The following is a 25,137-nucleotide window of genomic DNA, read 5'->3' on the forward strand; positions in this document are numbered from 1 at the left end:
TTCAACATTAAAACTACCCTTTCTGATGGATTTTTGAGGGGCATCCGTAGTTCCACATTATACGGTTGCATATTTATATAAACTTTTTCCATGTAACAAATACAATACCCAATTACATAGCGGTCAAGATTTTTATTGTATACTTTTACAAAACATAAATAATATGGGCCTCAAAAAATTGACGTCCTAAGATTGAACAACAACTAGCCAATATTTGGAGAGCAACATCTAGTTTATCAAGAACTTAAATTTTTTTTTTTTTTCTTGAAAAAAAATCAGATGGTAATACATCGATGGATCCCAAAATAATATCCCAAATTATTATTTTGCCTGAGGGAGTTCTTTTGTTCTACTTTAGAGTATGACAATTTAAAAAAGAAAAATTATAGAATCCCCTTCGCTAGAACAATCTCCTCAAAATACCCCTCCTTGAAAAGAGGCCTAAGATCTAAAAATTGAATATCAACCACCTGTTGGTTTACAAATTTAGATTGCTTAAAAACTTCACTTAAAACCTGAAAGTTTCTAAATGACAATTCAATAAACAATGGAGGAAAACAGGACTCTTTCAAAACCTCCCTTGACCTTCTTTCCCCTTGATGCACTGGTTCTTTCAACTTTTCAATCAATCAAACTACCCCCAGAATAAAAAAAAACTTTTGAATCATTCAATCTCACTTCAAAGAAAGCGCGTGGCCTCTGTATTCTCATATCTATCTCTTCCCAACTCCAACTCTTCCATCTTTAGTCAGCAGCAAAGAACAGAGAGATGAATCCCTCACTTGTGACCCTCCTCTTATTTCTCTCACTGAAATTTCTTGCTCGGGCTGCCATGGCTGCCATTCCAACAGGTAACGTCTGTTTAGGCACCACAAATTACACAAGTAACAGCCAGTATGAGCAAAACTTAAACCAACTCCTACAATCCCTTCAAGCCAACGTCCCTGTTTCTGGAGGCTTCAACTCCACCACCTTGGGCACGAGCCCCGACCAAGTATTTGGTCTGGGCCTGTGCAGGGGCGATGTGAAGACAACAGAGTGTACAAAGTGCATCAGCAATTCAACCTCTGAAATCCTGCGACTATGCCCCGGCAGTAAAGAGGCAATCGCGTGGTACGATACCTGTATCGTCCGTTACTCTGATTCCAACTTCTTTGGTACTGTTGATGGATATCGTGGCGGGCTGCTCAACACACAGAATGTCTCTGATGTTACCTCTTTTCGGGAGGCTTTGGGTACGCTTATGCGTGACCTGTCGTCCACGGCGCCTTATAATCCATTAATGTATGCCTCTGGTCAGGCTGTGTATGCGGATTTTTTTACCTTCTATGGGCTGGTGCAGTGTACTAGGGACCTCGATGCCCCGCAATGCGAGGTCTGCCTTGAGAACTTGATTCAAAAGATTCCAAGTTGTTGCAGTGATAAATTGGGAGGACAGATTATCAGCGGCAGTTGTTTTTTGCGATTTGAGGACTCGCGCTTCTTTACACCCTCCACAACAACGGCACAACCACCTTCGCCTCCCTCCTCAAGTTAGCAAATGTTTTCCCTCCTTGTGTTTCAGTATAAGTTCCTTTTGAATCTACTGTTACCAAATTAAAGATCTTTTTTAACATTATATTAAAAGGCGAGTATGTGATGGAGACGGTGTTCTGAAAACCTGGCCGGGTTGAACTAGAACTGGCCAAGTTACTCGAAACCGGCCACAGGCTTACGCCTGTTGGGGTCGTCAACGGGCTAGACCACCCTAACTTAGAAGACAAACTCAAAAGGAAATTATAAATTTTTTAAAAAATATAAAAAAAAAATATTTGTCATAAGTTTTTTAATATTTTCAGGTGTTTCGGACAAAATTGGGAAGTATTTCGGCCATAAATATTTATTTATACATTTTCCATCTTTTCTGATTTTTTTTTTTTAAATATCCTTTAGGCAAAAATATTTTTTTTCAAAATCCATTTTTTATTTTTTATTTTTTATTAATCTCATTTGAATGGATTTTATTTAATGATAGTTTAAACATATGTTTCCTAATTTTTTGAGATTTTTTTAATATTTTTTTTAGTTCTTGTGATTCCAGTTGGGACTTGCCGGTGAAGGCGGGTTACCCTGACCAGTTTTGGCTTACTCCACCTAGCCAATGGCTGGGCTCCGAGGCCCGTTCATGAAATTGAACACTGGATGGAGAAATTTAAGCAATCAGTGCCATTCATCCGAGGGATGGAAAGAAAAGCATTGCATACATGAGACATGAGTTTGTTGAGGGAAGTGATGCTAAGGGCAAAACAGACCAACCAGTTTCAACCCCAACTTTGTAAGCGCAGGTCTGCCCTCCGGAGTGGATGGTCTGGCTCCACCCGACCAGAACCGGCGGGGCCTAATGGGTAAAAAGAAATATAAGAAACAACTTTTTCAAATATATTTGATTGATGTTTTATTTATTTATTTTTTTGTAATTCAACTGCTTTAAAAGTATTTTAAAAAATAGGTTTAGTTTTTGGGTTATCAAAAGTAGATTAAAGCAGCTTCAATGTTTTTTTTGGCTCTTTCCCAACCTGAAAATCGTTATTTATTGGCAAATTATAGGCCTTCATATGGCCCTACTTCAAGATACATGTAGTTTATTAAGGGAAAAGTATATATAGAACCTAGGCTCTAAATAATCAAATTAGAGGCTACCTCAAAATTTTCATCGGAAGAGGTTGTTCTGATGCTTAAATATTCTCAAATTGATCATCTCGACATCAATATGCATGAATTTGATAAAAAAATGGATTTCAAGTTTTGGAAATAGTGCATATTGTAACACATTTTTCGAATGTCAATTTTTAAGTTATTCAAGTTTTAATAGATCTGTTTAATCTACACTATTTTTAAAGTTTTAAATTTTTGAATTAAAATTTGAAAATACATGTTAAGGCTAATCAAGGATTTCAAGTATTGAAACCCCAACTATTTGAGGGTGGGCTCTAATTTAATTATTTAGAGCCTCGACTCTATAGAAACCACACCTTTTTATTAATGCCATTTTTATGATGGTTTATTTTATATTTAAAAATAGAAAAAATTAAAATTTTAGGGTTTTCACAAAAAACAAAACTTCTACTTTTTCGTTTCAAATTGTTGCAATAGTTTGTTTCCAGTACTTATGTAAATGGTTATTTTCTTCTACGTTATTTTTTTTACATTTTTGCTTCATTACCCCATCAAGGGGACCAATGATAAAATTGGAAGAAGAAAATTTGTATTTCATATAATGGATGGCTTCTTTCATTGATGATGGCTTCTTTCATTGTTAATAAGCCTTCACTTATTTCTTGTTGAGTTGTTTTTTCTTTTAACAATTTTTTAATTTTCTCACTTATTTGTCTTTATTTTTTGATTTTTCTTAATTTTCTTATTTCTGTATGTTATCTTATATTGGACAATTTTAATTTTAATTTTTTTTCTAACAATCATACCGATGAACTGGTTCCTATAGGCCGTTGCAACCAAACCAATACCCTCACTGGTTGGGCCAACAGTGTCTTAAGATCAAACAAAATTGTTTCTTGAGAAAACAAGGAAAAAGTAAATAGATGAAAAGACCATTTACTGTTATACAAGAAACACACAATCACTCTTCCTTCGATTTCAAATTATGTGGTTATAAAAGTATCACTCAAAAGACTCAATGTTAAAAAAAAAAAGATTTCTTAAACTTCATGACTAGCCCATGTCATCCAACTTGACATCAAATGTGTAGGAGCAATTGTGACCTCTTTGTAATAAAAATAAACAACCTTTTTGTATACAATCCATATATATATATATATATATATATATATATATATATATATATATATATATATATATATATATATATATATATATATATATATGAGAAAAGATAGGATTAGCCCACTAGCTCATATGAACATATGAGCCCAACGGTCCAGATTGAATCTGGGCCGATCTGATGATAAAAAATGTCCGATAGTATTTAAATTTTATTTATTTTTTTAAAAATCCAAATCACTTAAAAATTTAGGTGTGTGTTCTTCTCATCAAGGCGTACCTAATAAAAATATAAAACAAATTCTTTGTAAAAAATATAATGACCAAAATACTCTCAAACTATTTTGAGGGTATTTTGGTCAATTTATTACATATAAAATAGTTTTTTAATATTTTTTGAAGATTCATATATTTTTTATAAACATACTCCTAAAATTTTTAGTGATTTAAATTTGTAGAAAAAACACTAAAATTCAAACACTACTAGACATCCGTGATTATCAGATCGGCCCGGATTCAATCTGGAACGTCGGGTTCATATGTTCATATGAGCCAGTAGGCTAATCCCATATTTTCCATATATATATATATGGAAATTATTGATATTAGCCCACTAGCTCATATGAACATATGAGCCCAATAACCGAGATTGAATATGGGCCGATCTGACGGTCACAACCTCATTTTGTATTTGAATTTTGAGTTACTTGCTATGGATCCAAATAACTTAGGAGAATCTAATAAATATTCCTACGTCCCAGATTGAATCTGGGCCTGATCTAATGGTCACGACCTCATTTTACGTTTGAATTTTTATTTTTTTATATAAATCCAAATTACTTGAAATTTTGAGCCTCTATTCTTAAAAAATGGAAGAATATAATAAAAATATATAAAAAATAATTCAAAAATATAAATTGATCAAAATACCCCCAAAACATTTTGAGGGTATTTTAGTCAATTTATATTTTACGAATTTTTTTTTTTATATTTTTATTAGGTGTACCTTGATGAATAGAATGTACGCCTAAAATTTCAAGTGATTTGAATTTGTTAAAAAAAATAAAATTTCAAATATGAAATAACGTTATGACTGTTAGATCAGTCTAGATTCAATATGAGCAATAGGCTGATACTATAGCAGTCAACCGTGTTCTCTCTCTCTCTCTCTCTTGATATATATATATATATATATATATATATATATATATATATATATATATATATATAGAAAGAGGCAACACAACGCCTAGGCAAAAATGAACAGTGTTTTTTCCTATAGGCTCATCACCGTCTGAAAAAATTGGACGGCATGAATTTTTCGACTGCCACGGACCTAGCATGTCTGTGGTGGTACCGTCATGGAAATTCTAGGTCTGTGATGGTTAAAAATTCACGTGGAATTGTAAGGGTCGGTGCGTCGTCCGTTACGGGTCCGTTGAATGGACCGCGATGGACATAGCAAGTTTGTAGCGATGGTAGTGGTCAAATGAGGCCGTGATCATCAGATCAGATCGGATATATATATATATGTGTGGAAAACGTTTATATAAGGATGCAACCTTATAATGTAGAACTACGAATGCACCTCAAAAATCTACCGAACAAGGTCGTTTTAATGTTGAAAAACCCTTTGATTGATCATCTCAACATCAAGATATATGACCATGAAAAATAAAAAGATTTTAAGTCTCAGAAATAGTGCATTTTACAACATATTATCTACACCGTCCATTTTCAAGATTTTCATATGTTTTTAGATCTACTTGATTTAACCGTTTTTTAAATTTAAAATCTTATAATTACATATAAAAATAGATTTTGAAATATTCCTAAGAACATTTTACATCAAAATTATATACCCTGATAAAATTTGAAGGTGCACCTTACCTCTACAGCTACGGATGCATCTGTATGCCAATTGTACCCTCTCTCTCTCTCTCTCTCTCTCTCTCTCTATATATATATATATATATATATATATATATATATGTGGGTGTGGTTTGTGTAGAGCCTACCTTCAAATAGTGTCGAGAAATGTGGTTTCAATAATGGAAATCTTTGTGATAGACTTAAATTTTTTTTTCATCTTTATTTATAAAGATTAAAGCTTCAAAAATAATGTAAATCAACAGATCTATAAAAAACTGGAAATCTTGAAAATTGACAGTTACAAAATGCGTTACAAAATACACTATTTCTAAAACTTGAAATCCATTTTTTTTATCATGTCCATGTATCTTGATGTCGAGATGATCAATTTGACGACATTTAGGCATCAAAATAACCTCTTCTAGTGAATGTTTTGGGGTAAGCTATAATTTGATTGTTTAGAGCCTTGGCTCTATATAAACTTTTCCCACATATATATATATATATATATATATATATATATATATATATATATATATATATATATATATATATATATATATATATATATATATATATATATATATATATATGTTAACTTATGCAATGGCTATTAAGGGATATTTGTTTGACTCTTTTGCCCTTACTTCCTCTACATGACCTGAAAATTTTAAATAAGTCCAAAAGTAAACTTCAATGTACTCCCTATCATATAAAAAAGATACAAAGGAATCGGAAAAGAGGAGGAGAGGTATGTGAAACAGAGCTAAGGAAGTAGGGGTCCTTAGATTAATACCTTCTCATCTCTTTTCTTTCTTTCTTTTTTATTTTTTTTTGTTTTTTTTTGTTTTTTGGATCTTTAATGAGATTTCATTGAGAAAATAAAGTGGTTTACAAAGATAAAAGATGAAAGAGAAATGAAGAGGATAGAAAGAAGTAAAGACATGGGTGTAGAAAAATTGAAAACACGATAACAGGGTACTTCCCCAACAAAAACAAAGGAACCACTCAAGGTGGTTTGTGTACCTGTTTCCCCCTTGGCATGTTTGTCAGCTTCCTCACTACGCTCACTATGGACAAGAGAAACTATGGACAAGAGAAGATCTCATCCATAAAACTACTCCATGCTACAGCGTTCCGGGGACTTGCACCAATTTATCACATTCTCTATGTCTCCTTTGACAAAAAGTTTAATATAGCTCTAGTAACGCAAAATTTTAAGGTCCACAGTTTGCCTCATTGATACCAATGTGGTCCATGCATCCTTGATAGGTCCAGATAGTAGTCCCAATAGAGTATCTCAATATAACTCCAGAACCGGCTATATGTTCCTCATCTCTAATGCTGCCATCAAAGTTAAGCTTTACTCATGATTCTAAAGCTGGTTGCCATTGTTGTGATCTTACTATTCTGTGCTTCAAAATCAATTTCACTACTTTTTTTAACCACGTTTAGTTATGTTTTGTCTAATTTTACTCTAAACATATTTTGCCTATTTATTGAGATTTTTTTTTCTGTTAAGACTTTTTGATGCTACAGTACTAGACCCAACTCTGGCCGAGTACTTGGCCGGAGTTATTCATTAGAACATGAGGACCCAATACCATTGTGACTTGGTGAGAACCCAGTCCCATAGCTTTCTCACGAAAGAGAAATGCATAAATATATGATCATTAGTCTCCCCATGGTTTTTACATCGCATCGAACAAATGCCCGTCATATAGTTATTATAAATGTGTTTCATTATATTACTATAAGATAATTATATATACAATTCATCCGAGTAACCCGCATTGGGCCAGGGTTGGTTCTATGGCCCAATCCCAGATTAGAAACACTGGAATTTATTAAATTAGATAAAAATGAGATGCATTAAATTCTACAAAAATGAAGCAAGAGGAAAGAACAAAGCTAAATCCTCCAATATACCCTTTTTTAATTAGAGTGATGCATGTCAATTTCAATTAGTTTTCAAGTTTCTAACATGAGCTTATTTTATTTGCTTGTTTTTCTAATTGTAAAAAGTATGGTAGATATCTTACGTAATTTTTCCCTTACAGAGGTAGGAGATAATGGAGGAATATCCACGGCTTTGATTGTTACCATTTCAGTTGTCGTTGTATGCGGAGCCATGGCGATTGCTATATGCATGTATTGTTTCTTGTGTAGGACTGGCAAGGGAAAAGGTAGAAATCCGTCACCCTTTCAAGCAATGTGGTAGTTTTGGCCATGGAACTTTTGAACGTGATCTTAGTTTCAATCCATTTCACCTCCTCATTGTTGTTGTAGGTTCTGTAGGAAGGAAGAAAAGTCACATGTCCTTGTTATTTAAATCGAGGAAGAGCTTAAATACAAAGAATGGACACGAAGAAGAAGGATGTACAATAGTGCAGGGAGAAGAAAAGTTTTCACTGCTTTTTTATTTAGATACTATTATCCATGCCACAAGCAATTTTTGTGATGAAAATAAACTTGGAGAAGGGGGTTTTGGTCCTGTCTACAAGGTAATGCAGAATCATAGAAGTTATCAAATTTAATAACTTTACTACATGTTCATTAGTGTAAATAATTATAGCAAGTTTTACAGGGGAAGTTATACGATGGGCGAGAAATTGCAGTAAAAAGACTGTGTAGGAGCTCCAGCCAAGGTGTGGAGGAGTTCAAGAATGAAGTCATTTTGATCGCTAAGCTTCAGCACAGGAATCTTGTGAGGCTTCTCGGATGTTGCTTAGAGAAGGGAGAAAATTTGCTAGTGTATGAATACATGCCCAACAAGAGCCTGGACACATTCCTATTTGGTTTGGACTCCCCATCAACTTTTCCTGCTCCATTATTGCTATCTAAATACGTTTGTTTTGAGTATTTGCTAACCTTTATGCTGTCATGGAAATCATGAGTAGATTTGGAAAGATGCAAACTACTAGATTGGGCGAAACGCTTCAACATCATTGTAGGCATCGCAAGGGGGCTTCTTTATCTCCACGAAGATTCTAGACTAAGAATTATTCATCGGGATCTTAAAGCCAGCAACATATTGTTGGATAGTGATTTAAATCCTAAAATTTCGGACTTTGGAACTGCAAGGCTTTTTGAAGGTGATGAGACTCAGGTCAATACAAGCAAAGTCATTGGCACATAGTAAGTTTGGCCTCCCATGTTAATCAAGGCTTCATTTACCTAATTGATTTACAAATATATTAGGAGAATGAAAGTTTCTTTCTTAGGTACATAGAATAGTTTTCAAATTTTATAAAGCGCGAGGAATGAACAAATATTTGTGATAAGTAAAATTTTCATTGAGGTCCACATTTTGAATCGGTTGGTTCAGAAGCCTAAAATTTCCACGAACAGAACAACATCGAACTTTTTTATTCCCTTTGGATCAGCAATTAATTAGTTACTGGGTGTATGAATTGCAGTGGGTACATGTCCCCGGAGTACATCATGCAGGGCCAAATTTCTGTGAAGTCAGATGTCTATAGCTTTGGAGTTTTACTGCTAGAAATTGTTAGTGGGAAGAAGAACAATGCTCCAGAACTATTTCAACAAGGTCAAGGACTCGTTGAATATGTGGGTCTTAGTCTCTGTTAATATTTAGTTGTTGCTTGATAATTGTTTGCCGTTCCTGTACGCGTAAATTGAACAAAACTAATGAACTTAAATTGTTTAGGTATGGCGATTGTGGTGTGAAGGGAGGCCTATAGAGTTGATGGATCCATCTCTTGGTGAGACTTGCCCTAGAAACCAAGTGTTGCGATGCATTCACATTGGACTTCTTTGTGTTCAAGTAGATGCAGCAGAGAGGCCAACCATTTCTTCAGTGGTTGTAATGTTGAATAGTGACACTTCTTCTCTCCCATTGCCGATGTCACCACATTTCCTTTATGGGAATGGAGATGTTACAGAGACATTCATATTCAAGTGGTACCAGCAAAACTGAGACTCTGAATGTGGTTGTGACTCATAGAATCGGTAGTCGCGGATTATAGTTCTTGAACAAGATTTCGATCCCTCACCTATCCCCTTGTACATGAATGCAGTAGTGGGATATTTAACGTGGATTTTTTGATAGGATGTGGTGATTTTGTTGTGATAATTCTTTGGATATTGTTAATCTCTACGTGAAGAAAACAAAATTAAGTTAGGTAGCTTCATGGGATTTGTTGGCTTCATGTATTTTAGGAGTTGTACAATATGCAGAGCTAATCTTAAAAACCTCTTCTTTACAACCTTAGTTTACTAAAGATTACTAAACATACCAAAGATTTTCAATCGAACCTCTGTATTAAATCTTTCAGTTCTCTAGGGCACATAATCCCTTTTTAAGTCCCGAAAGAAAGATGACAAGGTCAATTTTTTTTAGTCAACATTGGAAATAAGGGGATACTAATGGAATTCACTGGAATTGACCCCTCCTAAATAGTTTTTCTCAAAGATCCATGTCCAACCCTAATTATGAAATTTAAAGTTTAAAAAACAACACATACCGAGCAAACATGCAAGTACTTCAAAATCCCAAAGATAAATGGTCCAAATAACTTGTTACAAGATGAACTAATTTTAGGACTTGAATGTTTTTTCTTAATGATTATATATATCGAAGTTGTGATGATCAATTGGAAGGTTTTCCAAATTCGGAATACTAATTTCTACTAGATATTTGATGTGCAGGTCATTTCTCTAGTATAAGGTTGTATCCTTATATAACTTGTTTTCTTTAAAGAATGTGTATTGCTCGAGTTCTAAACTAGAAACCAAAAATGACTAAGTAATGTGTCCGTGTATGAATTTTATGGGATTGTATACTACAACGCCGTTAATGTTTGGTGCAATAAGGGCACAATTACTTGTAGCCATCGAATTTGAAGTCCAACAACCTCAAATGTATCATATAGTTCAAAAACTTTTATGTTTGACCTTGTGCCCAATCAATGACACACCCCCTGAAAGTTGGACAAGGTGAACTAGTATGACATATGCAGTTTTTGATTTTTCTTCTTATAACAGGCTAGAGCAATTATAAACGTCGAATACAATTAAGTCAACTCAAAGTAAATAGTAACAAGTGATAAAAAAATGCATAAACTGTAAATCACAGAACAAGATACCAGAAGATTACCTAAATTGAACTTCTCATCTCACTTCAAATTTCCTTCTCTAATGACACACGAGATCAATGGTCAATCTCAAATCTTCAAATTATAGTAAACCTTAGGCTATAAACACTTTCAAATTAGAGAGCAAGGATGCAACCAACAACTCAAGACTAGACCTCAATGTCTATTATGTGTAGGGTGTGCCCCCGCTTATCAAAATGCTTGGAGGCGTGCCCCTAATTTTTGTCTTCTCTAAAATTATTTCGAACTTAGAGAGGATAGAGAGAGATGAAAGATCAAGAGAGAGAGATGGAGAGAGGATGGAGTGCCACCTAGGGTGAAGAAAGAGAGAGAGACATCTTAAGGTGTAAAGAATAGAACCCCCATGGTGCTTATGTATAGATTTTCTTTAGAGCTAGGGTTTCTTAGGGTTAATCATTCTTATGGAGAATATATTCAGACTATTGATCATAGGAGACCTATGAGGTGAGAGATTTTAGTCATACGATCCTTAAATCAACTATCATGATTAAAAAGAAGGTGCAAGAACCTTATTCTTTAACTTCCTTAACCTAATCCTATCAAATAAAATTGCTATGGAAAATGCACCATACTTTCCTCTCTATTTCATAAATCTCCTACACATGCTCAAAATTGAAAATCAATTTTCTAAATTTTCAAACATTCCATTTTGTTTCCAATTTGATTGAAAGCCTTCATGGCCTCATCACAAAATAGAAGTTACATTGCACAAAGTGGGCGGTCGGGCCTAGTTTTCTATTGAGAGAAACCCTCTCTCAAACAACTACGAGGGGTGTGCGCGAGGGACATGTTTTAGGCATACACGTGTACTCCTCTTTATATAGATAGGAACCAATAACAAGAGAGATTTTTTGATGATGAGTGTTTTCGGTGCTTACCTCGTTGTTTGTGGATTCGTGGATGCACCTGGGCAGACGCCCTCTAAGAACAATCACAAAGCCCTTCGGCTGTCTGCCAGTGTGGTTTGGACATGAACGCTCCTCAAACTTTAATGCGTCGTCTCATCTCGTTTTTTTTTTACTACAAGACTTGTAATGTGCACTCAAAGATACCCTTATGTATTGATTCACTCGAACAAGGATTGGCAGGCAAAAGAAAGAACGTGGGGAGAAGTAAAGACAAGAACCTCTCTATCCACGCAAATGCTATGGGCTTCGACGATCAAAGAAGCTAAAGAGTTAGAACTCTCTTGATTACCGACTCAAGAAGAATCTACCCTAGTGAGAGAGGGAGAGAACGTATGTATCTCTCATAGCTCCGCTCGACTGTATGGAGAGAAAGTTAGAGTGGTAGTTTGAGAGTTGGAATTCTTAAGATAGCTCTGAAAGATGTCGATTCGAGTGTGTGGCAAATAGTGGGATGCTATCAGTGTACGAGAAAGAGGATGGTGAAGTGAATGGAAAAATGAAGCCGCAGAAAGTTAAGGGCCACAGTTTCGCATGGAAGGAGGAAGAACGAGGCCGCAGACTTATTGTGGTCACTCTCAAAACAAGGGAGAAGAAAGGATGACGGGGCCACGGGTTTGCTGTGTTGGCGTACTGAGCAAGGGAGAAACAACAAGAAAGTCGCAGAAAGAGACGGGACTGTAGGTTCTACGGCTTCGAGAATCTACGCACCACGGGGATGAGGGAGAGGGGACGAGGATCGTGGTTCTGTTCGCAGTGAAAAGGGAAGACAGCATCGTGAAAAGTCGAGAGAGGGGGGAGAGAGACATGACCGCACATTTGACGCAGCTCTGGGCTATTATACGAGGAAGGCGACACTTAGAGAGAGGGGAAGAAGAAAGAGGAGAGGGGAAGAGGAGAGAGAGAGGGCTCAAGGTGTGGCCTTAGCTTAAGAGAGAGAAAGAATGGGGCTGCAGGTTTGCTGCGGTCACGCTCCCAACAAAGGGGAAGAGACGATGACGGGGCCACAGGTTTGTAGCACTAGCACATCGAGCAAGGGAGGAATAGTGAGAAAGTCGCAGAAAGAGACGAGGCCGTCGGTTCTGCAGCTTCGAGACTTTACGTGCTTTGAGAATGAGAGAGAGAAGAGACTTTGGGCCAAGGTTGGTGCGTGTGGGCTGCAGGATAGGCTCGCAGGATGAGCCAAGGGTAGTTTCTTTCCCTGAAATTTTTCTCTCTCCTCACCGCCGGATCCAAGAGTTAAAAGCAAAACACAAGTGAGCACAAGCTTAATGCCTCGATTTCATCCATGAATGATCCAACCCTTTTACATCTGACCTAAACTTGTTTATATAGAGGACCCACTAAATAGGGGTGAATGCTCAAACCAAAGCCAAATTATAATTAAAAGAAATTACAATAAAATCCCTAATTTAAGAATAATAACCAAAATACCCCTTAAACCTTTTGTGTTAATGATGAAACCATCCCTCTTTGAGGGGCCTCTCATCATTGCCAGATTTTGGGAGCTTTTTCGAGTACTTGTGGCAGTGATATGGATGATCCATCATCCTAGACTTGACGCTTACGTTATTATGAACATTTTGATGTCTTTTGATCGTCTTGAGACAGACTTTTCTTGAAGGGTAAAACAATCCGGCTAGGTTGTGATCGTTGGCCGTCAATGCAATGTGATACATGGTGTTTCGAGTCTTCGTTTTGATTGCAAATTAAAGAGGAGACTGTCACAATTTTGTACCAAGTTTTGTCCGATTTTATTCTTGCTTGAAGTATTTCTGAATTCGGGAGGTCACCGGAAAAGGGATTCTGGTGATCGGAAAAATCTTGCCATCTTTAACCTTGGAATTTGCGCTATCTTATCTTCAATTGAGTGCAAAATTTTCTACCAGTTTGTATCCCTTTGTGACATGGTTGCACATGGTTGCATAAGACCCGATTTTGCGATGATCCGATACATAGATCTCAGATTTTCGCTTCAAGAAGCTTGGGATGTCTTTATTTAAAAACTATGATTTCATGGTTTCGAGCTCATCTTCTCTCTAAAAACATTTTGGTTTTGGGTCACGTCATGATGCGTGCCATATGTCAAACTAATAGGGTCGTCGAGATCTTGCTTGTGTCCTAATTTGAGCTTGTTCTGAATCCAAATGAGTGACCTGTGAGCGCTTGAAGGTCATCCCGAGATGTGAAAACACAGTCCCAAGATTGGAAACAGGTTTGGGGAGGCCGTACCGTAATAGTGTAAGACCTACCATTTTGTGGTAATTTGGTCCAGAACGTTCTTGGGAGGTTCGATTCAGTCGAAATTTGGTCATATTCGAAGTTTTGAATGCAATCACAGTAGTGTGATAATGTTTTGAAGCCCCTAGCATAGGGCTATAGCGTAACAATCCTAAACTTTCAAAAAAAATAAAATATAAATAAATAAATAATTCTTTATAGTGCGATCGTCCATATAAGTATTATGGTCCTTAGGGACCATCACCACTTTTGTTAACTTTTTCCTTTCCTTGACCACGTCCTTTAGTTGACGTGGGCCTTAAAGGCTTCACGTACAACATTATCGTCACACCTCATGTATGAGGTGGAGCTAAATAAAATAGTATAATAATATGTCTTAAGAATTTAAATTTGGAGAGGTGAGGACTCCCACCCGAGAAAACTTTTGAGATCTTTCTCTCTCTAGTCGAAACACAGTGAGCTCCTCTCTCAAGCCGAATTTTTATTGGAAGCTCCCTCTCAAATATCTACGTAAGTGACTTCATTATCTTGAAAAATAATCCGTTCTTTTTATAAATAAAATGAAATAATTACTTTTGCTTATTAACATGAATTTTAGGCGCAAGCGATCTCATTATTTTGAAAAATAATCATTTAATAAAAGTGTGATATGTTATCTATGTTAGAAATTTTAAATGCTATAAATTCTTAGAAATAAATTTATTTATTTTTCTTGTCTATTGTTAGAAAATTTTAGATACTAGAAAATTATTAGAAATAAATGTGATATTTCTGCTTTTAGTAAAATTGTGAGATTTCTTTCTACTGTTTTTGATTATTTAGACACTGTAAATTTCATATGCAAATGACTACCTTATTATTTGAAAACGGATATTTTTGCAATTGATTATAGAATTGTCTGTGAAATGTTTATTTGCGAATTAACATCCCATAAATTGTAATAATTCTGTATTCTTGAATTTCTATAAGAGTTTTTCTATACATATTAGATTGGAAATTATGCTACAATGTCTTTACGAACTGCTACCTTTCTAAATTTGAGCCCAAAATATTTGACTGGTTATTTTGAAATGTTATTGAAAGTGACTGTTATTGATGGTTTCAGTGAAATTCACATTAATAATTTCAGTGATATGTTGAGTACATGATATTGCTGCTTTCGAATGTTTAAAGAGATTTAGAAATACTTTAAGTATGCAAGCGGACTCATCCGGTTCGTCGGTGAGGTATAAGTGGACCTATCTTGTATGCCGGTAGCGATTAACTGGACTCATCCGGTACGCTGGTGAGGTATAAGTGGACCTGCAGGGATTAAGTGGACCTATCTGGGATGCTGATAGGGATTAAGTGGACCCATCAGGACGTTGATGGGGTATATAGGTGACCTACTTGGGTTGCCAGTAGGGTAATTTGTGAAATCCTTTGAATTATGCAATGCCGTTAAAATGTTATATGCATTTCAATTATTCGGATTATACTTAATTATGCATTTTTGAAGGTGAAACTGTTAATGCATTTCTGTTAATAGATCTCCTTTTTTGAAAATATTGATATATTTCAACCTTGATTATTTTTAGGATTATGATGAGAACTTACTGAGTAGCCAAACTCATCAAATTATGGTAAACATTTTTTCAGGATAACTGCGGTTTCATTTTGAGTGCTCATCAGGATCGACTTTGAAAGATATTGTAGTTGTGCTTAAACTTTCTTTTGTTACTTTGTTAGAATTCGCCATTGTAAATTTGTCATGCCAAGGGACGTATATATGTTTAGACCTTTATGTTAGTATTAGTTATGAACATAATTTATATAGGTTTGAAGAAAAAAAAAAATCTTGAAAGGGGGTTTTGATTTTGATTTTGATTGAATGCATGGTAGATATCTAAAATTGCCTTGTTTGGACTGTCACATCTCAGGAATATCAGTATTGTAAATTCTTGAAGCGTGACAATTATGGTATCAGAGCAATAAGTTTAAGATTCTTAGAAAATTTAAAAAGAATGTACTTAAAATAACATTTATTGTTTGTACAGACTGGGACGAAGTCAAGATCTAAAATAGCTGAAGCTAATATGGAAGGAATTCATAAAGCCTTGGAAAATATGGTTGCTCTAATGCAACATCAGATGGAAAACAACAATCCACCCAGACAGTCAGTTACGGGAAATGGTGGGACTAATATTGAACAATTAAGAAATTGAACCCACCTTCTTTTAAGGGCGCTGTAAACCCACTGGAAGCCGAGGGATGGATTATGCAATTGGAGATAATATTCGAGGTAATAGAATGTCCTGATGATAGGAAGGTGGCCTTGACAGTTTTTATTTTAGAAGGTGAAGCACAACATTGGTGGCGAATGGTAAAAAGAGTATTGGTCAAAGAAAATAAACCCTTGACTTGGGAAGTATTTCTAGAGGCATTTGATGAAAAGTATTTCCCAGATTTTATTCGAGACAAAAAAGAAATGGAATTTCTGGAATTAATCCAAGGAAACCGGACAGTATCACAGTACGAGGCCAAGTTTATTGAATTGGCCAGGTTTGTACCACATATGATTAACAATGAGGAAAGAAAAGTGAAAAAATTTGAAAGGGGTCTTAGACCAGCTATTAGAAGCAGAATATCAGTCTTAAAATTGAGAACTTATGCTGAAATAGTGGATTGAGCCCAAATTGTCGAAAAAGATTGCGAAGATTACCAAAAGATGAAAAATTAGAAAAGTCAGGTTAGACCCACACCATCTAATCGACAACAGTTTGAAAGGGCAAATAAGAAGACAAGGCCCTTGCCACTTCAAAGCCCAATAGAACCATGTAAAAAATGTTGGAAAAAGCATGGATCGTGTTATTGGAATACTGGAGTCTGTTTTAAATGTGAAAAATTGGGGCACCAGATTAGAGAATGTCCTAGCTTACAGATGCAACAGCTTCCAAAGCAGGGAGAGATAGCTCAAAAGCCTCAGCTGAAGGGAAGAGTAATTGTGATCACCCAGCAAGACGCTCAGGCCTCAAAATCAGTGATCCAAGGTACTCTTATTATCTTCCAAAAAGTAGTTCATGTTTTGATTGATCTTGGACTTACTCTTTCATTTGTGTCACCACACTTTCCATGCCACTTAGAGGTAGAACCAGAACAATTAGAATGCATTCTAGAGGAAGCCACACCGATGGGAAATTCAAGTGACACCAATATAGTGTACAAATCTTGTGCAATAAAGATAGAAGAAAAGGAATTGTTGGTTGATTTAATACTCATAGAAATTCAAGATTTTGATGTAATCTTAGGCATGGATTGGCTTTCTTCATACCATGCAAGTATTGATTGTTACAAGAAAATGGTTACCTTTAATATTCCGAATCAACCAGTATTTTACTTCAATGGTATCAAAGAAGACTCCCCATCATATTTAATCTCCATTATTCGAGCTAATTGCCTCCTTCAAAAAGGGTGTCAAGGCTTTCTTACCTATATCAAAGAAGATAGGAAGGAAGAGATAAATTTGGATACCATTTCGGTTATCCGAGAATTTCCCGACGTTTTCCTTGAAGAATTGCCAGGATTACCGACTTACAGGGAAATTGAATTCTCTATTGAATTATTGCTAGGGGTAGCCCCAATTTCTAAGGCACATTACAGAATGGCACCTGCAGAACTTAATGAACTTAAACAATAATTGGAAGAATTATTAGATATAGGTTTTATCAGGCCCAGTGTGTCACCTTAGGGTGCTCCGGTATTGTTTGTTAAAAAGAAAGATGGGACCATGAGATTGTATATCAATTATCGACAATTGAACCAAGTGACAGTGAAAAATAAGTATCCATTACCTAGAATTGATGATTTATTTGATCAATTATAAGGATCACAAGTGTTTTCAAAGATTGATCTTAGATCTGGAAACCATCAGCTTAAGATTCAAAGTGAAGATGTTCTCAAGACAGCTTTCAGAATAAGGTATGGCCATTATGAATTTTTAGTCATGCCTTTTGGATTAACCAATGCACCGACTACATTTATGGATTTGATGAATTGGATCTTTAAGCCCCTTTTGGATAAATTTATTGTGGTATTTGTCGATAATATTTTAATTTATTCCAAGAATCAAAAGGAACATGAGCAGTATGTAAGAATGGTATTGCAAATATTAAGAGAAAAGAAATTATATGCCAAACTTAGTAAATGTGAATTTTGGCTTGAACAAGTGATATTTTTAGGACATGTCAAAGGAAGATCTATCAGTTGATCCTTCAAAGGTTGAAGCCGTTGTTAATTGGAAACAACCAAGTAATGTGACTGAAATTCGAAGCTTTTTGGGATTGGTAGGATATTACAGAAAATTTGTAGAAGGATTTTCTCAAATCGCAACCCCATTAACTCGATTGACACAGAAAAATGTCAAATTTGAGTGGACAAGTGAATGTGAGGAGAGTATTCAAGAACTAAAAGTTCTATTAACTTCAACACCTAATTTAACTATTCCTGAGGGGAGTGGGGGATTTGTGATTTATAGTGATGCTTCACATAAAGGCTTGGGCCGTGTATTAAGGCAATATGGAAAGTAGTGGCATATGCATCCAGACAGTTAAAAGAATATGAGAAAAAATATCTAATTCATGACTTGGAGATGGCTATAATAGTATTCGCTTTGAAAATGTGGAGGCATTATCTATATGGTGAGCAATTCGAAATATATACAGATCATAAGAGCTTGAAATACCTCTTCTTTCAGAAGGATTTAAATATGCGACAGATAAGATGGATAGATTTCTTAAAAGATTATGATTGTACAATCCATTATCATTCAAGAAAAGCTAACGTTGTGGCCGACACTCTAAGTAGAAAATCTACGGGAGTCTTAACTCATCTAATGATCCAAGAAATGAGATTGTTAGAGGAAATAGTGGATTGGCATCCAGCTCCGTCCATTAATGGTGTGGTAAGTATGATTGCCAACATTAAGGCAAAACCCCAATTAATCCAACAGATTCGATCGGCACAAAAGAAAGACCCTCCGCTTATAACAATTGTAGAAGAGGTGAAGCTGGGAAAGAGAGAAAAATTCTCTATATGTAGTGAGGATTTGCTAAGATTCAACGGTCGGGATTGTGTCCCGAATGATGAGAGTGTGAAGAAAGCTATCTTGGAAGAAGCACATCACTCTCGTTATACGATACATCCCGGAGTATTAAAATGTATCAGGACCTGAAGAAAACCTTTTAGTGGAATAATATGAAAAAAGAGGTAGCACTATTTGTGTCTAAGTGCCTAACATGCCAGCAAGTAAAAGCTGAGCATCAAAGGCTCGCTGGGTTGTTGCAGCCTTGACCCATGCTAGAGTGGAAGTGGGAGCACATCTCTATGGATTTTGTCTCTGGCTTGCTTAGAACAAATTTAAGACATGATAGCATTTGGGTCATTGTGGACGGGCTGACCAAAGCTGCCCATTTTCTGCCGATTCACATGACGTACACTTTGGATCGCCTGGCCCAATTATACATTAAGGAAATAGTGTGGTTGCATGGAGTTTCGGTTAGTATTGTATCGTACAGGGATACTCGATTTACTTCTAAATTTTGGGTTAGGCTACAGTCAGCCATGGGGACGAGACTCACCTTTAACATTGCCTTTCACCCCCAAACTAATGGACAATTGGAGATGACGATCCAAACTTGGAAGATATGCTGAGGGCCTGTGTCATTGACTTTACAGGAAGCTGGGATGACCATTTACCCCTAATTGAGTTTGCTTATAATAATAGCTTTCAAGCCAGTATTCAGATGACACCATATGAAGCCTTGTATGGAAGGAAACGCAGGTCACCCATATGTTGGGACGAGGTTGGTGAAAGAAAGCTTTTGGGGTCAGAAATTATCTAGGTAACCACAGATAAGATAGCATTAATGCGAGAAAGGCTCAAGACAGCTCAGAGTCGACAAAAGAGTTATGCCGATAATCGACAGAGAGATATTGAATTTGAAGAAGGTGATCGAGTTTTCCTAAAGATCTCACCAATAAAAGGCATTACGAGATTCGACAAGAAAGGAAAGCTGAGCCCATGTTACATCGGACCATTTGAAATCCTGAAAAGAATTGGAGGTGTCGCTTATAGACTTGCCTTACCACCCGAATTGGCAAACGTCCATAATGTCTTCCATGTATCATCACTACCAAAATATCAGCTAGACCCATCCCCTATCTTGAAATATGAACCTCTACCAATCAGGAAGGACCTATCCTTCATTGAGTAGCCAATTTTGATACTGGATAAAAGGGTACAAGCGTTGCGCAACAAGGAGATTCTTTTGGTCCGTATATTATGGCAGTACCATTCAAGAGAGGAGTCGACTTAGGAACGAGAAGACGATATCAAAGAAAAATATCCCTATCTTTTTCAGTAATCAGGGACGCAAATTTAGAGGACTAAATTTCTTTAAGGGGGGAAGAATGTAACAATCCTAAACTTTTTTAAAAAAAAATATAAATAAATAAATAATTCTTTATAGTGTGATGGTCCATATAAGTATTATGGTCCTTAGGGAGCATCACCACTTTTGATAAATTTTTCTTTTCCTTTACCACGTCCTTTAGTTGACGTGGGCCTTAAAGGCTTCACGTACAACATTATTGTCACTCCTCATGTATGAGGTGGAACTTTTGAGATCTTTTTCTCTCTAGTCGAAACACAGTGAGCTCCTCTCTAAAGCCGAATTTTTATCGGAAGCTCCCTCTCAAATATTTTAGGTAAGTGACTTCATTATCTTGAAAAATAATCCGTTCCTTTTAAAAATAAAATGAAATAATTATTTTGCCTATTATCATGAATTTTAGGTGCGATAAATTTTATGCGCAAGCGACCTCATTATTTTGAAAAATAGTCTTTTAATAAAAGTGTGATATTTTATCTATGTTAGAAATTTTAAATTCTGTAAATTCTTAGAAATAAATTATTTATTTTTCGTCTATTGTTAGAAAATTTAAGATACTGTAAAATTATTAGAAATAAATGTGATATTTCTGCTTTTAGTAAAATTGTGAGATTTCTTTCTACTGTTTTTGATTATTTAGACATTGTAAATTTCATATGCAAATGACTACCTTATTATTTGAAAACGGATACTTTTGCAATTGATTATAACATTGTCTGTGAAATGTTTATTTGCGAATTGACATCCCATAAATTGTAATAATTTCGTATTCTTGAATTTCTATAAGAGTTTGTCTATACATATTAGATTGGAAATTATGCTAGAATGTCTTTACGAACTGCTACCTTTCTAAATTTGAGCCCAAAATATTTGACTGGTTATTTTTGAAATGTTATTGAAAGTGACTGTTATTGATGGTTTCAGTGAAATTCATATTAATAGTTTCAGTGATATATTGAGTACATGATATTGCTGCTTTCGAATGTTTATAGAGATTTAGAAATACTTTAAGTATGCAAGTGGACTCATCCGGTTCGTCGGTGAGATATAAGTGGACCTATCCGGTACGTCGGTAGGGATTGAGTGGACTCATCCGGTACGCTGGTGAGGTATAAGTGGACCTGCAGGGATTAAGTGGACCTATCTGAAATGATGATAGGGATTAAGTGGACCCATCAGGACGCTGATGGGGTATATAGGTGACCTACTTGGGATGCCAGTAGGGTAATTTGTGAAATCCTTTGAATTATGCACTGCTGTTAAAATGTTATATACATTTAAATTATTCGGATTATACTTAATTATGTATTTTTGAAGGTGAAACTGTTAATGCATTTATGTTAATAAATCTCCTTTTTTGAAGATATTGATATCTTTCAACCATGATTATTTTTAGGGTTATGATGATCACTTACTGAGTACCCAAACTCATCAAATTATGGTAAACATTTTTTCAGGATAATTGCGGTTTCATTTTGAGTGCTCGTCAGGATCAACTTTAAAAGATATTGTAGTTGTGCTTAAACTTTCTTTTGTCACTTTGTTAGAATTCGTCACTGTAAATTTGTCCTGCCAAGAGATGTATATATGTTTAGACCTTTATGTTAATATTAGTTATGAACAGAATTTATATAGGTTTGAGAGAAAAAAAAAAAAAAAATCTTATAAGGGGGTTTTGATTTTGATTTTGATTGAATGCATGGTAGATATCTAAAATTGCTTTGTTTTGACTGTCACATCTCAGGAATATCAGTATTGTAAATTCTTGGGGCGTGACATGTAGTAATAAATTCTCTTTTCGGCATGATAGGTACTAGTCCTGAGAACTGAATTTCGGCTTGATCTTGTCAAACCTTATCGAAATGTGATGAATTTTACGAATGTTTTTCGGGCATCCTAAACTTCCCTTTTCATGCTTTTCAGAGCCATTATAGTTATTTTTACAAGGTTGCCTAGTTTTAGGCTGGCTCTCTCCTTATACAAGTACGTAAAAAATGACGTATAACAACTTGCCTCGCCGAATGATGCTCTTCGCGAGATGCGAAAAGTGCAGCATTCAGAATAAAATTGATCGTCGAAGTTCATCTTTCGAATCCTTTACGAATCTATACTAAGACGTATATATAGCCTCTCAACATTTTTTTTCTTCTCGACCACCAGCATCAACACAACCTTTGAGGAGGAGATCATGTCGGGCTTTTCCCTAAAGGAGTGATAAAAGTGGACTCTAGCAATCGGGGGACCTTGCTTAAGTGCTTCCTTCCAAATGCTACTGGAATCGTTGATCTGCGAGAGCATGTTGATAGGGTACCTCGTGAAGGGCTTACCACTCTATGTCAACAATGCCTCCTAATGATCGAGCTAGTGGTTTCCCTTGGTGGGCTTTGCCTCAATCTAGCTGGTGGTGAATTTTGGCTCTGAGTGGTGACTTTCTTAAGGGCATTACCCCACATCAGTGGCTTTCATTTGCAACAACTGAGGGAATTTAGTGTATGTGTGTCGCGAAAACTTTGTTTTTGGCTCTATGGCTTGGCTAGTGGGTTCCCTTGATGGGCTTTGCCGCAATCCAGCTGATGGAAATCTTTGGCGTTAAGTGGGTTCCTTTCTTAAGGGTGTTACCCCACATTAGTGGCTTTCATTTGCAACAACCGAGGGCCTTTGGTGTATGTGACCCTAGTGTTGTGGAAACTTTGTTTTGGCTTTGGGGCCTCAATAGTGGGCTCCCTTAGTGGGCTTTTCCCTAATCTAGCTGATGGAATTCTTTGACGCTGAGTGGTTTCCTTGATCTACTTTAGTAGCTTTCAATTGTAACAACCGAGGGCCTTTGGTGTATGTGGCTCTAGTGTTGTGCAAACTTTGTTTTGGCTCTGGGGCCTGACTAGTGGATTCCCTTGGTGGACGTTGCCCCAATCTAGCTGATGGAATTCTACGGCACTGAGTGGGTGCCTTGCTTAAGGGCGTTACTCCACATCAGTGGCTTCCATTTGAAACAACTGAGGGCCTTTGGTGTATGTGACCCTAGTGTGGCGAAAACATTTTTATTGGCTCTGAGGCCTGGCTAGTGGGTTCCCATGGTGGGATTTTCCCCAATCTAGCTGATGGAATTATTCGACGCTGAGTGGGTGCCATGCTTAAGGGCATTACCCACATTAGTGGCGTTCATTTGTAACAACCAAGAGCCTTTGGTGTATGTGACCCTAGTGTTGTGGAAACTTTGTTTTGACTCTTGGGCCTGACTAGTGGGTTCCCTTGGTGGGAGTTGCCCTAATCTAGCGGATGGAACTCTTTGGCACTTAATGGGTGCCTTGCTTAAGGGCGTTACCCCACATCAGTGGCTTTCATTTGGAACAATTGAGAGCCTTTTGTGTAAGTGACCTTAGTGTTGTGGAATTTTTGTTTTGGCTCTGTGGCTAGACTAGTGGGTTCCCTTGGTGGGTTTGCCCCAATCTAGCTGGTGATGTAATTTCTGTGAATGGTTGAAGTCGTCTTTGGTCAAGAGCTGCATCAATTCGTTTATTAATCCAAGCGCCCTTTCGGGTTCCCACCTAAACTAGTTGAAAGTGGTGTCATAAGAAATGGTTTTCACCAGCTTCTTTTTATTGAGGCTAGTTTCCCATGACTTCGAGGTCACATCCACTTGGTCGAATGCCTCGATCTCACCTCCCTGGATCTAGGTGATCGAGTGACATGTGTCTTGGGGTTCGTAAGACCCGGGACCTGAGACTGCTCTCTCGGGAACCTTATTCACAGAGCAAGAGCAGGTGCCCAACTAGTGAGAGAGGAATTTTAAACATGAGGTGGGGACCAACCTCACTTGGGTCCGTGACTTACTAGGGGTGATTCGTGCAGTCGCCTTCTTAGAGCATGACGAAAAGCCCCTGAGTTCCTTCAACTGGTTCGGACTTGCCTTCCTTAACCTGCAATCTCCTTGTTTTCTGCAAAGCACTGACATGATTAATTTACAAGACAAGTGGGCCGAGGGACCCACCCTTGTCTTGGGGCGAACATGCACAGATGTGCACATTCATGTGGCAGAGGTGATGATGAGAAATTAGGGTGATGAAGAAGAGGATTTGAGTAAGCGGAGAAAAGAAAAGAGAACTTGACAAGGGGATGAGATTAGCATGATAGCTGGACCAGTATAGTGACCGACTCGGAGTGGTAGCAAGAGGGGCACGGTGACTTAGATCGGAGCGACGACAATACTACTCGAAACCAAGACTGATATGAATGTCCTAATCTGGTGTGGCAGCAAGAAGAGCATGATACTCTTGACTAGTACGACAGCAATACTGCTCGATAGCCAGACCACTATGGCCGTGCTAGACTGAGTCTATCCTTTAATCAAACAAGAGTGGAAGAAGAAATGAGAGCAAAGAGAAAACGTGAGACAAAGGAGAGAGAAGGTCCTAAACGACGTTAAGCATGGCCGCCCACAGCCAGGGAGTAATAGTGTCGTGGCCCCTGGACGGCGCTTGACACTGTTGCTCACGGCGGAGGGGTAAGAAGTGAACTACAGACAACATTGGCTATCGTCGTTGGCAACACAGGAAAGCAGCAACGACTCTTCATGGGCGGCGATAGGCATCGCCGTATGCGAGAGGTGCAAGATGCAACAAATAGGCCTATGCACAACGGTAGGCATCGCCGTCTACAATAGACGGGCAACTCGAGTGACACCCCCACTGACGGTGATAGGCATCGCCGTCTACAATAGACGCGCAACTCGAGTGACACCCCCACTGACGGCGATAGGCATCGCCGTCTGCAATGGGC

General features: G+C 36.9%; 1 protein-coding gene across 1 annotated transcript; it reads left to right on the forward strand.

The window, feature by feature from the left end:
- Positions 1-720: 720 nt before the first annotated feature.
- LOC18440250 (cysteine-rich receptor-like protein kinase 15) lies at positions 721-9,878 on the forward strand. Its single transcript, XM_011627309.3, has 7 exons — positions 721-1,532; positions 7,710-7,835; positions 7,939-8,153; positions 8,237-8,447; positions 8,550-8,787; positions 9,069-9,219; positions 9,320-9,878. The coding sequence occupies exons 1-7, from the start codon at positions 770-772 to the stop codon at positions 9,587-9,589; spliced, it is 1,974 nt and encodes a 657-aa protein (XP_011625611.2). The 5' UTR covers positions 721-769; the 3' UTR covers positions 9,590-9,878.
- Positions 9,879-25,137: the final 15,259 nt, after the last annotated feature.

Source organism: Amborella trichopoda, chromosome 2 (genome assembly GCF_054954075.1).
Source record: "Amborella trichopoda isolate Santa Cruz 75 chromosome 2, AtrichopodaSantaCruz75HAP2 v2.0, whole genome shotgun sequence".
Taxonomy (NCBI): Eukaryota; Viridiplantae; Streptophyta; class Magnoliopsida; order Amborellales; family Amborellaceae; genus Amborella; species Amborella trichopoda.